Source organism: Ursus americanus, chromosome 22 (genome assembly GCF_024610735.1).
Source record: "Ursus americanus isolate L20-20 chromosome 22, mUrsAme1.1.p, whole genome shotgun sequence".
Taxonomy (NCBI): domain Eukaryota; kingdom Metazoa; phylum Chordata; class Mammalia; order Carnivora; family Ursidae; genus Ursus; species Ursus americanus.
The window spans coordinates 24,996,801-25,010,205 of NC_142148.1; the positions used below are offsets into that span (position 1 = coordinate 24,996,801).

A 13,405-nucleotide genomic window follows, 5' to 3' on the forward strand; every position below is an offset into this window, starting at 1 on the left:
AACAGAGCATTGTCAGCCCCAAAGCCCCCCTCATGACTCCTTCCAGCCACTCCATGCCTCACACAAAGGTAATCACTTCTAATGGGGTACCTTTGTTTTGTCTGTTTTTGTGCTTTATATAGATGGAATGATAAAACCTACCATATATACTTAGTGTCTGGCTTCTTTCACTTACATTGTTCAAATAACTACCCATTTTGTAATAAATAGTTGCAAATCATTCATTTCTAATGCCCGATATTATTCTGTACAGTGTGCATAGTGCAATGTATTTTTCCAGTCTATGTTGATGGGCATTTGGGTTCTTTCATATGTAGAGTTATTACAAATGGTAATTCTATCCATGTTTTTATTCATTATCTTTTAGAGCATAGGCTTCTCTGGTGTCTAAACCTAGAAGTGGAATTGCTGGATCATAGTGTAGACATATATTCAGTTCTAGAAGTTACTGCCAAACAGTTCCCCAAAGTGATTATACCAATTTACATTCCTGCCAGCAATAGAAATTTCAGTGGACCTACATCCTTGCCAACATTTGGGATTGCCCATCTTTTTAGTCTTAGTCATTCTGGCGGATGTGGAGTGGTATCACATTGTGGTTTTAATTTGCATTTTCCTGATAACATTAGTCATTAGGGAAATAGCAAGTGATTTTTGAACTATGTAAATATATTACCTACTCAAGAAAATACCTAGATATTTTCATTATTTTCTTAAAGATTTGATTTTTACATAATCTCTGCACCTAACATTGGGCTCAAACTTACAACCCTGAGATCAAACGTCGCATGCTCTACCCACTGAGCCAGCCAGCTGCCCCAAATATTGTCATTATTTTAAAAAGAATTCATGGCTGCAGGGCCCTCATTACAAAGATTAAAGCCCTCAGAAGGTGTGTGTGTGTGTGTGTGTGTGTGTGTGTGTGTGTGTGTGCGCGTTCACGAGCATGTGGGTGGACGTGGGTATATTTGGTGTGTATAGACTCGCGTTTTACTGGGTAATGGTGACTTCTGGCTAACAAAAACTTTTCCATATCAACCAGACTACCTTGAACAAGAAACATGAAAGACTCAGAATCTCAGTAAGAGAACATGGCCCCAGCTCATTAGTGTGGTTCAAATTCCTCCAGTAATCTTCCTACCTCTTTCTCCTCCAAGGGGATGTAGCGTGGGAGGTTGATCTGGACCCGTTCAGGAATTAAGAACTGGAACTTGTTTGTTCCACTGGATTGAGGTGACCACTTGTCAGTGAATACGCAGTAATCCTTGATGTCCCAGATCTAGGCACAAAATGTGGGTTAGCAGCCCAGCACCCTTGACACCAACACCAATTCACACTGTGGGCCCTCCCAGATGATTACTCTTCACTCTGAGGTGGGAGCACTCACACCTCTGAGATACCCAGACACTCAGGGTCAGAAGGCGCCCTAAGGATCTTCTAAGCCAGACCCCTTAGCTGGCATGCAGAGAGGGTATGACCGGCCCAAGGACAAGACACTCTTGCCTCATGTCTCACCACAAAGCATGAAGTCAGCTCCTGAGACAGGTGATCACAGAGGTGCACAGCTGGGGGTGAAGGGGTTGCAGGAAGAGAATAATGCAGTAGGGGACCCACTGGGAGAGGCTTCTTGGAGCCATGTCCTCCCTTATTTCCTGGGGGCATCAGAGCAGAAGAGGACGTCTACTGCCCACCATTTTACAAATGAAACCAGTACCCAGAGGGAGTAGGGACTAGGCTAGTGCCACACACAGCAAAGAGAGTGGCCAGAGCGTGGCTGACACCAGCCCCTCAATCTCAAGCCAGTTCTTCCTCACCTTGATGTATCCTTTACAATCCCCCGTGAGAAGGATCAAGTCTTTTTCGTCCGAGGCCATGGCACCCACCACCACATCCTCCTGGCTTAGGAAGTCCACGGGGAACTTCCCCAACAGGCCTCCGCCCCCGTGGATGGACCAGGCATAGATGTGGCCGTCAATGCAGCTGCTCAGCAGGGCGGCCACGTGTGGCTGGCGGGGCCTGGTCTGCAGGAAGATGATCTGCGCAAGAGAGGCAGGCCTGCTCAGCAGTGCTGTGAGCTGGGCCTCACCCTGCCACGGCCACGTGGTGCTGAGGGGCCTGGCAAGTCACCACCCCCACCTACCCCCCGATTTCCTAGATGCCCAGTGAGAATGGTGACCATCTACCACTCTTCCTCCCTAGCCGGTAACGAGGAACACTTGGGTGCACTATGAGCTCCTTGCGCGCAGGGGTTCGTGTCTTTTTTGGTTCACTATTTTACCCTCAGCAACTACAGTGGTGCCTGGCACATGGTACGTGATCAGTGAATGTTTGTTGAAGAAGACATACAAGGGTGCTCGGTTGGTTAAGCGGCCTCTCGTGATTTCAGCTCAGGTCATGATCTCAGGGTCATGAGATTGAGCACATCAGGCTCTGCGCTCAGCGGGGAGTCAGCTTGAAATCTATCTCTCCCTCTGCCCTGTTCCTGCTAGGTCAGAAATTACAGTGTGGTTTGAAGCACCTGGGTGGTACAGTTGGCTAAACGTCCGACTCTTGGCTTTGGCTCAGGTTGCGATCTCAGGGTCGTGATGTCAATGTCCTGAGATTGAGCCCCACGTTGGGCTCTGTGCTCAGCACGGAGTCTGCTTAAGATTTTCTCTGTTTCTCCCCCTGCTCTCTCTCTCTCTCTCAAATAAATAAATAAATAAATAAGAAAGAAATTACAGTGTGGTGACTTGTGTGTCCCCAAAACATGTCGCCAACAACAAAAACTCGCAATTACCCCTATTATCATACACGTCCAAAACAAAATGCTTAACCTGCTTCCTGTCAGCCCAGGGGCCAGGGTCACAAAACCAGGAGTCCCTAAACCAAAGACAAAGGGCGAGCATTTCCCCCACTTCATGCAAGTATACTAGCACACAGTGCAAATGTGGACAGCACAGACAGATGAGAAGAAATTAAAATCACCCACGGACTCCCAATACCCAGAAACAATCACCATGATCTTACTGCACTGTCTATAAAGACTTACCACATTTTTAAAATTGTCAAATATATATGCAAGAACAGACAAAAAGCAAAGGAAGAAGAGAGATCCCAGAGACAGAAGACTCTAATACTATATAAGAATGATAGAATCTCAAGCCAGTGGAGAAAAGATAAAACTACGCAATAAATGGCATTTGAACAACTGGTTATCAATCTAGAAAAAAATTGTTGATTCATACATCACACCATACACACAAAACTACTCAGATCGGACAGAAAGATGACTAAATATATATGCAATTATAAATGAGAAGAAAATATAACAAATTTTTCTGTGATCTTGGGATAAACAATGCCTTTCTCCATTGTCGCAAAGAAAAATAAAGATAGCTAGATAAAAACTAAAATGTCAGTGTGATATCACAAAGGCAGATGAGGCGAAAATACCTGCAAATACGCAACAGGCAAAGGATTCACTTCCAAAGCACCTAAGGAGCTCCAAGGAATTAATGTGAAAAACAACAGACAAAGGATATGAATGGATATTTGATTCACTGGAGAAATACAAATGTCTAGAGGTGCCTGGGTGGCTTAGTCGGTTAAGCGTCCAACTCTTGATTTCGGCTCAGGTCGTGATCTCACAGTTGTGGGATCGAGCGCCACGTTGGGCTCCGTGCTGGGTGTGGAGTCTACTTAAAATCCTCTCTCCCCCTTGGCTTATGCCCCTCCTCCCCACTAGCACACGCTCTCTATCTCTCAAAGAAAGAAAGGAAGAGAGGAAGGAAGGAAGGGAGGAAGGGAGGAAGGAAGGAAGGAAGGAAGGAAGGAAGGAAGGAAAAAAAAGAAAAATGTCTAACAAACATGAAGAATGCTCAGTATTACAAATAATCAAAGAAATATTTTTTTAAAAAATTTCTACCTACTAGACTGGCAGAAATTAAGAAAAGGCTAATATCCATTATTGGCTTAGTATAAGGACAAAGGTAGACTCACACAATGTTGGAGGGAAAGCAGCTCATCACAGCCTTGGCAGAGCAAATTGGCCTCATCCATCAAAATGTAAACTGTGCTCACTTGGTGACCCATCAATCCCACTTCTAGAAAATCTAGTTTACACAGACAAATCTATAAGGATCTCAGTCACACCATTGTTTATAACAGCAAAAAACTAGGAACAAGTTAAATGTCTATCAGTTGGGCATTCATTAAATAAATTATGGCAAGTCCAAAGAAACATACTGCAGTCCGGGGGGCAGATTTGCCAGTGAAGTTCGTAAAGCTAAAGGCAAACTTCAAGGTCAAGTTCAAGGCCCTTCCAAGGGAGGAATTAGCAACATGGGGTGACTGTTGTAATTGTCAGTTGTTAAGTTTTAAAATTGTCATTTCTTTTCTGATTCTAAATAAATTTTCACTTTTGTATCTAGGTTTTTTTCATAATTTTGTGTTATTTTTCATAAAGGGGGCCTTACCAAATTGTGTAAGTTTTAGGTTCAAAAAAGCATACATTGGCCCTCCGTATGAAGCCATTAACAAGAATGGAGTAGATAGATTTATACGCACTGAGAGGAAAAGTTGTCTACTCTACATTGGTAGGTTTAAAAAGAAAAAATAAAAGCAAACAGGTGAACTACAGTCTCAAATGCTCCTGGTCTTGTTTAAACACCAAAACCATACCTCCGTGTATATATAGCATACAGACATATAAAAACAAATCTCAAAGAGGCACACTTAATTTTTCATAGTAGTCATTATCAGTTTTAAAGACAATTTTGTTATAAGGCTATTCCAGATCTTTAAATATTCTCTTAAAATGTGATTCCTCATACCTGCACAGGATTCACAAAAATGATGTGCCACAAAGATCTCCTATTTCTGAACTGGGGAGAGCTGAGGCTTCCTCCCGACCCTTCCTGCACCAGCCCTGGGACAGCTTAAGTGGGCAGGCTGAAGGGGCATGATGGCCAGAAAGGGCTGTGGGCCTGCGGGAGCCCACCGGCAGGGCTGTGTGGCCAGTGTCAGGTGTGGGCACAGAAGGATGCCCTGCCCTGGGCAGCACAGAGCAGGATCCGTGTGGCTGGAAGGCAGGTAAGCAACACTATTCCTTTTGCACTCTGCACCTGGCCCCTGAGACCTCAAAGACAGTCCCCTGCCTGCTTTGGAAAGAGCTTCTGGACTGAGGTTGGACATTCCAGCCTCACGTACCCCATTGGTCCCAGACAGTTCTCAACAGCAGGGGGACAAACGGTCTGCCTGGGACCCGTTCAGAAGAAGGTGAGGCTACACATGGGCTGGGCTTCACCACTAAGGAGAGGGTCAAGCATGGGGGCTTCATTTCTAAACCGTAAGAGAGAGAGCTGTACATGGATCTGTGTCCTTGTCCCCCTCCAAATGTCCTTCCTGCCTCCCCCATGGTCTTCTGAGATGGCCGGACAGCAATGGTGACGAAGGGGACCTGACAGGTAAGACTCCCCCAGGTGTCCTTGCCCCTCTCTCATCTGCTATGGAAAGGCTAGGACCGAGGGGGACCCTTCTCCAGGGAGCCATCCTGAGAAGTTCCACTCTGTCTGCCACCCAGCTCCCCAGAGGGAAAGGACTCGACTGCTTCAGAAATACTGGGGGTAGAAGACAGAGCACTCAGAAGCCAGGAAGGAGGGTCAGCATCAGAAGTGGGCCAGCCTTAGACAGCACTGCCAGCCACGCACATGCGCACACTTACACACACACACCAGCCTGAAATTTCACCAGTAGACATTCAGTGCTTTGCATACAATCTCCAAAGACTCTTGTCAAGATTCATGATACAAATCATATTACACACAGATCACCAGTCCAGATAAAAAGCCCGAGGAATTCCCAATGGTGGCAGCACAAAGAGTCAAGGACACAGACTTTGAAAACCAACAGATCTGGAATCAGGCCTTGGCTCGGCTACTTTCTGACAGTGAGAATCTTGGGCAAGTCACTTCACTTTGTTGAGCCCCCGTCTCTTTATCCATAAAATGGGAATAATAATAGTACACACCCACCAGGGCTGTTTGAGAGACAAAATAAAAATAATTTGGGTAAATGTTTAAGCTCACATGTAGTAGATACTAGTATTAACTAGTATTAACTGCTGCTGATCTTATTATTAGGTTGGAACATAACACTCCATCGCAAAAGCTTTCTAAGAGTGCATTTCTAACCCCGGAGTTTTATAGCTGGGAGATGGATGTGAGGTCCAAAATTCATGTACAAAGATGTTCATGGCAATGTTAACTACAAAGGCAGAACCTACGAAGTTAACCGTCTAGCAGCAACGGCGGGCCAGCTGGATAGATCGGGTATCCCATTAACCCAAATGCCATGCACCTGGTAAAGGAGAGGTCGCGGCTCCACAGACACTGGCAGGAAGCGGTGCCATGAGGTGTTGGGTGAAAAAGAGCAAATTGCAGAGTAGCGTATGTATAATAGGATACTATCCAGTGAAAAAATATTTATAGGAACATACATACTTTCGTACATGTATGTACTTGTATATGCACAGAAAAATATCTACAAGGATGCCTTCACTGTCGTTACCCTGGAGACTTAGGAAGAAGGTAAGTCATCCTTTTATTTTATACACTCCTATAAGGCTTGAAGTTTTCAATTTTAATGAAGGACATGTACCACTTTCTAATTAGAGAAAGAAGTGCTCTTTCTTGAACATTGTAAATAAGCTCTCCTGTGAGGGCCTTTCTACTTGCTGCTCCCTCTGCCTGGATCACCATCCTTCCAAACAACTGCAGGCTTCACATTCTGTGTAAATGCCACCTCCTCCATGAAGCCCTCCCTGACTACCCTATTTAAACAGCCTCGTCCTCTCCACCTCCCTTGCCATCCCCCCTCCCCTTGCCTCAGTTTTCTGGTTCTCCGCTGTACTTGCTCACCCTGTGACCTACCATTTATTTTACCCACTGGTTAATTGTCTCACCCCAGCTAGAATGTCAGCTGCACGGGGGCACAGGTGTTTTCTTTCCTGCTGCCTCCCCAGGGCCTGGCATGGGGTAAACACTTAATGAATAACTATGTGGGCCGTGGGGGGACTAGGTCACCATCAAAGGTCAGACTTCGAATCATCTACTTGGGTCAAACTCAGAGGCTGAAAGGGATGCGATCTGTGGGGCAACTGTTTCCAGGAATCCATCCTTTCAATGCACTTACACGAGCACAGAAACATATGCACAAGGACGTTCGATGCACAGCTGCTCACCAAAGTTAAAAACTAGAACTCATCTACATGGCTGTTAAGAGAAGGCTGGCGGGCGCCTGGGTGGCTCCATCGTTAAGTGTCTGCCTTCAGCTCAGGTCATGGTCCCGGAGTCCTGGGATCGAGCACCCATCAGGCTCCCTGCTCAGAGGGGGGGTCTGCTTCTCTCTCTGCCCCTCACCCCCCTTGTGCTCTCTCTCTCACACAAGTAAATAAATAAAATCCATAAATAAATAAGTAAATAAATAAATAAAAGAGACGACTGGCTTAATCGTGTGTGATCCCTCCAACCTATGTGGCACTACACAATTATAATAAAGAATAAGATGAATCTAAATTACTGATATGGAAACAGATCCACGCCATATAGTTAAGTTTTTAAAAAGTAAATGGTAGGACGTAGCTGTTTTACATCACTGGTCTAAAAATAGAAAGAATAAAGACTAACCCAGTCCACCAATTCACTAGCGGTGACTGTGGCTGCTGCTGTTGGGTGGGGTGGGGTGAGTGAGACACAGGGGAACTTGATGTTTGTTTTACGCACACTTCTTTTTTTCTTTTTTTAACCAACTAGCATGACTACTTTTTAAAGTTTTTTTAAGGCTTTTTTTTTTTTTTAAGTAATCCCTATACCCAATCGGGACTCAAACTCACAACCCCAAAATCGAGAGTTGCATGCTCTACCCACCAGGCACCCCTAGGGCATTTTTTTAAAAGAGAGGAAAGCACATTCAGAACCTGGAGGAGAGCCTGTCCCACCGCTCACAGCTCTCCACTTCCCCCACCCCCGCAGGACCCAGCTCTGCAGGGCACTGCTCCTCGATTCCCAAGTCCCTGTGCCCTGGAGCTGGGGGAGGGGCCGGTCCTGCCACACCCTAACACAACTGTCATGTGGACTTTCACTGGGCCCCTAGTACGGACTAAGGGAACCCAAACAGTCTCTGAAGTACCGTATCTTTGCAGGTCACAGCTAGAAGGGGCCTTAGTGGTCACTTCATCTAGTGGTGACAACACAGTGAGGGGCGTCCAGGGTCAGAAAGGGGAAAGGTGCAGGAGGAAGGGAGAAGAACAGAGATGACCCAATCCCTACTCACATGTTATACAAAACACCCTACCAGGGGCGCCTGGCTGGCTCAGTCGTTAAGTATCTGCCTTCAGCTCAGGTCATGATCTCAAGGTCCTGGGATCAAGCCCCACGTCGGGCTCCCTGCTGGGTGGGGAGTCTGCTTCTCCCTCTTTCTCTGCCCCCCCCTTCGTGTGTGTGTGTGTGTGTGTGTGCGCGCGCGCGCTCTCTCTGTGTCTCAAATAAACAAATAAAATCTTTAAAAAACAAAACAAAAACAAAACACACCCTACCAGAGCACAGAAGGGCATTTTAACAGTGGTTTCTGGCAATGCTGCTTCTCCTACCTCCCAACCAGGAAGGGACCCTCGACAGCCCCACACACACACCCAAGGAGCTTCCCCCACACATAGCAGCCCTGAAGCCAGAATCCTGAGTGGTACCTTCACCTGTACCATGCCTCTCCAGGGCCTGGGGAGAAGAGGCTGGCCCCCCAGGCTCATCAGCCCTGCCCTTCCCAGCCCATCCCCACTGTTCACGCCCAGACCCTGTCTGAGCGTGGCCCACCTTCTCCACCGATGCATTGGATTGCAGCAGTATCTTCTTCTGGAACTCCTCTCTTTGAGTATCTCTGATGATTGACAGTTTGCCATAGGGTTTTCTTAACAGCTTGGGGCTTCCAAAGCGGACAGTTTTCTGGGAAAAAAAATGGGCCTCCCAGGTCATCATGGGAGGGTCTCCCTACCCTGTGGGGGAACAGAGACCAGAGGCAGATGCCAAGGACAACCCGCCCAGCCTCCCTCAGCCCGTCCACTGCCTTGTGAAAGGGACGGCCAGGTGTTGAAGGAATCCTTTAGTAAGGCATTCCAGCACTAGGGAGTCTCCATTTTAAACCAGCAGCTTCTGCTCTTGGGACAGAGACTTCGAGTTTGCCTTTGGGGAAACACACCCCCTCCCTGCCACTTTGTCCTGGAAGAGACCCCTGGCCAAAGGTAAGGGTTAGGGAGTGCATAGCCATTGCTCTAGAAGATATTAATGCAGTGGTGCAGCCCCGATACTCCAGAGGTGCTCCGAGTGCCCTGTAGTAAGGCGCAGTGCAGTCCTACAGCAGAACCCGGCCGAGCAGCCCACGTGGGATCGAGTCTGCGCTGCCTACAAGTGTCATGTGTTTGCAGGTGGGGTCTCTCTTTCGAGCCTCAGTTCCCAGGAACGGGAATCAGGCTTCATTGCTGAAGCAGTCTGCTGAGCTCCCCCAGCCCTGTGCGAGATACTGTCTTCACTGCTGAGAGTCAGAGGCCAAACCCCCCCTGTGCTCTCTCTCCCTCCTCCTCTCAAAATGAGACCATTAGTCAAGGCTGGAAGGGTTAATCCCGGGGCAGAGATGAGGGCTCAGAGGAGCAGGGAAGTAGTTTGCCTCTACTTGAGCCCCCAACCACCACCGGAGCCTGGTCTCCAGGGATGTGAGGCTGGGTGGGGGAGGTAGGCAGGCCCCAGTGGCTCATCTCTGCCATGTTACACTCGCTGGAGGACTGAGAAAGTAGCCCAGAAGCTAGCCTGTGATTGTAGGTTCTCTGGGTTGTCCTCCCTCCAGGTCCGGCCGCCCCCCCCCCCCGCCCCCCGAGCTTGTAGACTCTGGGAAGGGAGCATGTCCTGACTGCAGGCGCAGAGTGGGGTGGATCAGGTGAATCTAACCAGGGAGGTGAGCTGACAGACGGAAAGGTGCTGGGAGGTGGGGGGTGGGAGTGCCTCCATATAAGAACGCAAACACAGGACAGGCCGCCGGGGTGGCCAGCGAGTGAAGGTAGCAACCAGCTCAGCTCCCGCTCCCACCTGCGGGGGTGTGGGTCTCTCTGGCTGCTTGTCTCTGGGGTGCTTCATCACCGGGGGGGCCGACATCAGGTTCCGTTGCAGGTTAGCGTTGGCCACCGTCCTGCCTCTGGGGCCTGGGGGCCGCGCTGGCGGTTTGTACGCCCACTCCTGGTTCTCCATGCAGGACTTGCCGGCCCGGAGGCCCTCGGCCAGGAAGTTGTCCACTTCTTGGACCTGTGCCAGGGAGACACCCGCCCCGGTGACCCTGCAGCGTCCCCGAGGGACATGCAGGGCCTCCGCAGCCTGATGCCAATATCCAAGGGCCCTCCAGGTGCCCCAGGCCTTGCTCCCTAGAAACTGAGTACCCTTAGAAGCATCAAGCTAGAGCTCATAATCCTGTCCCGGGGCCAACCAGGAATGCCCTGAGTCCCCACAGGCAGGACACTGCTCCCATGAGGGACTCAGTCTGCCCATCCGTGAAATGGACAGTGGTTTCCAAATATTTGTGAGGTTGTTTTTAATCGGAAGGGACGCTCCAAAGTGTGAAACAGATAAAAAGCTGACTGCTCGGAGACGCCCCCGCAGTAGCCTCTGAGCATCTCTCCCCAACACGTTTGGGAAATTACTGGATGAGGTGACACCGAAGGCCCCTTCCAGCTTTCATCTGCAAAGACAGCATAATTCAGAGACGGTGGGCTTCCTATGAGCCCAGTGAGCCCGGAGTGGGAACACATAACAATGAGGGTAAGACAGGAGCCGCCTCCAAGGAGAGAGTCATCTACTAGACAGAACAGGGCCCCACCACAGGCTCTGCTGTCAGACCACCTGAGTCTGCACCGATCACTTCTGGCTGTGCAACCTCAGGCAAGACGCTTAACTTCCCTGTATCTCAGTTTCCTTGCCTGTCAAATGAGAGCAAGTCTAGAAACTAGCCCCACCTCCCTAGCTCCCAACCTCCTCCAAAAGAAGTCGTCACGTCCCTTCTCCTTCCCAGGGGAGCTTCCTACCCCACCCCCCAGGCCGGGTTGATCCTGACCCACGGCCGAGAGAGAGTGGGGGGGCGCTCCTATTAACCATACCTTCTTGGGCTGCAAAGGCAAGGGGCTCACAGAGGCGTTGAAATTGAGGATGGGCTTGAACATGTTGACGTTCCAGAAGAGGATGTCCCCGTTGTAGGAAGAGGTCCCGAGGAACTGGTTCTGGTACTTGGCCATACTCAGAACGTCCTCCCTGTGGAAGCTCTGCCAGTGGTAGCACGTGAGCACCGGCTTGGTCTTGTGGGGCCTGCGCACAGGGCCGGAGGCGGGAGGGCAGACAGCTCAGCCTTACTGTGCCACGGGGGCGGGCAACACCGGGGCCTTTAGATTCTGGGAGGCAACTCAGGAGAGGGCACTCAGGTTGAAGCTCTGCCCCACGACCTCATTTACGAAGCACCTACTATGTGCCTCTCACAAAGGCCCTGTCCTCGGGGCTTTACACAAACTAATCTGACAAACCCACCGCATTCGGACAGCTGAGTAAGGATGAAAGAAGGGAAACCATGGCCCTAGAAAGGCCCTCTGGAAAGGAAGAGGACTTGCATATTCTGTTCCCTCTGCCTGGAATGTTCCTCTTACCCCAAGCCCTTTGCTGCTTTACTGAGAAGATCCCACTCCACCCACAACATCCTCAGATGAGCCTTTCCTGACCGTCCCTGCGACTAAATCAGATTCCCAACCCCTCCCCATGGAAACCTGTGCTTTTTTTCCCCACAGCACTCAACAGACTTTATCATTATAAATGAAATTATTTGATTAGCATCTGCTCCCCCGAGGAGGGTGGAGGCCCCATCATCCCTGCTCACACCCGTCTCTAGCACGTAGCACAAAATCTAGAACATGTTAGCCTCAAGGGGTGATGAATGAAACGATGGATAAGCAGATGGAGCCTTGGACATGACCCACCACGGATTTCTGGCTTGGTCTTCCAACCAGTAGTGAAACTAGGAATGGGGGAACCCATCTGAAGTAGAGAGAGCTGTCCCTGCTCTGAGCTACTCACACGCACCCCTGCTACTCACAAGAAACAAGTGATTCTTTTACTCCACCCGGTCACATAGAAGGCTCTGTTCATATGCACAATCCCACTGATCTGTGGAGGATGAAAGAAAACAGAGCCCTGAGGGGCCTCAGAGAAAATGGCCCTGGGCCAAGCAAGAAGTCAAACCTCTTCTTGATGATGAGAGTTCCCTAGGGGCCGTGCCACCATAGATTTTTCAGAATGCTCTCACACGACATCATCCGGTTTGACAGACATGGAGCAGGTACCCACGTCCGCTCAATAGGTAGCTACTTGGGAAAGGTCAAAAACTGAGTGGTAGGCGCTGGACCAGTACTCAGGTCCCTGGCTACTCAGCCAAGGGCTCCTTCTGAGCTGGCTGAAGGACTTTCATACGAGTTAGCCGTGGGCTCAGGTCCCGAAGTCGGACTGCTGGCTTTGCTCTGCGCCACAGCCACAGACTGTCTCGAGGACGCTGGCACACATTTCCCGAACGGGAGTGAGCATGGGGCTCAGCTGGCCTACAGCTAGAAATGCCGTCGAAGCTCTCGGCCCGGGGTAAGGCGTGCTCACAAATCCAAAGACCGAGCGGAGCTAGCCCTTGCAGAACCCTTAGTAAGACGGGCACTGTTACCTGGCTTCCCTTCACGGGCGAGAACACAAAGGCTCAGGGAGGCACGAAGGCAGGCGGTCTATGCGCACAGCCTTAAAGGGGGGCCGAAAGCGCAGGGCGCCCCAGGGTTGGGAGCGCCGTGCCTTGCGGCTCAGGCGGCACCCCGGCCCCAGCTGACACAGCGGACCGACCTCCAGGCGGTCCGGGTTGGGGAAGACCAGCAGGCACTCCCCGGTGGTGTAGCTCCACATCTTTAGGGTGCCGTCGCGCAAGCCCGTCAGCAGGCGGCGCTCCGATTCGTCCAGGCACATGGTGGTCAGCTCCACCTGCTGGTCGCCGCTCACCGAGAACTCCGCCGTCCGCCGGCCCGTCTCCATCTCCCACACGCTCACCAAGCTGCTCAGGCAGCCGCTCACCACCTGTGGGGGAGCACGCCGCTGGAGCTCCCGGAGAGGAGAGCGTCCCCACTCCCCAGGGTGCCCCCCCCCCCCCGTCATGGCCGGGGCTGGCACAGCCCCCCCTCCCCGCAACACCCTGCGAGGCGGACATCCAGGGCCTTTCTGCTGCCCGATTAGCCCCTGGTGAAGACAGGCCTTCCTCTGCTCAGAGGAGTGAGGCGATCCTCCGACCAAGTGGTGGGGCTCGCACCCCACCTCAGGCCGCC

General features: G+C 50.3%; 1 protein-coding gene across 1 annotated transcript in view; it reads right to left on the reverse strand.

Annotated features, from left to right (window-relative positions):
• The window catches only part of EFCAB8 (EF-hand calcium binding domain 8), a 57,953-nt gene that overhangs the window by 14,242 nt on the left and 30,306 nt on the right, over positions 1 to 13,405 (reverse strand). Inside the window, 7 exon segments of the mRNA XM_087853659.1 lie at positions 1,142 to 1,279; positions 1,815 to 2,036; positions 8,850 to 8,978; positions 10,113 to 10,325; positions 11,171 to 11,375; positions 12,151 to 12,221; positions 12,933 to 13,160. Coding sequence (XP_087709785.1) covers positions 1,142 to 1,279; positions 1,815 to 2,036; positions 8,850 to 8,978; positions 10,113 to 10,325; positions 11,171 to 11,375; positions 12,151 to 12,221; positions 12,933 to 13,160 — 1,206 coding nt within the window.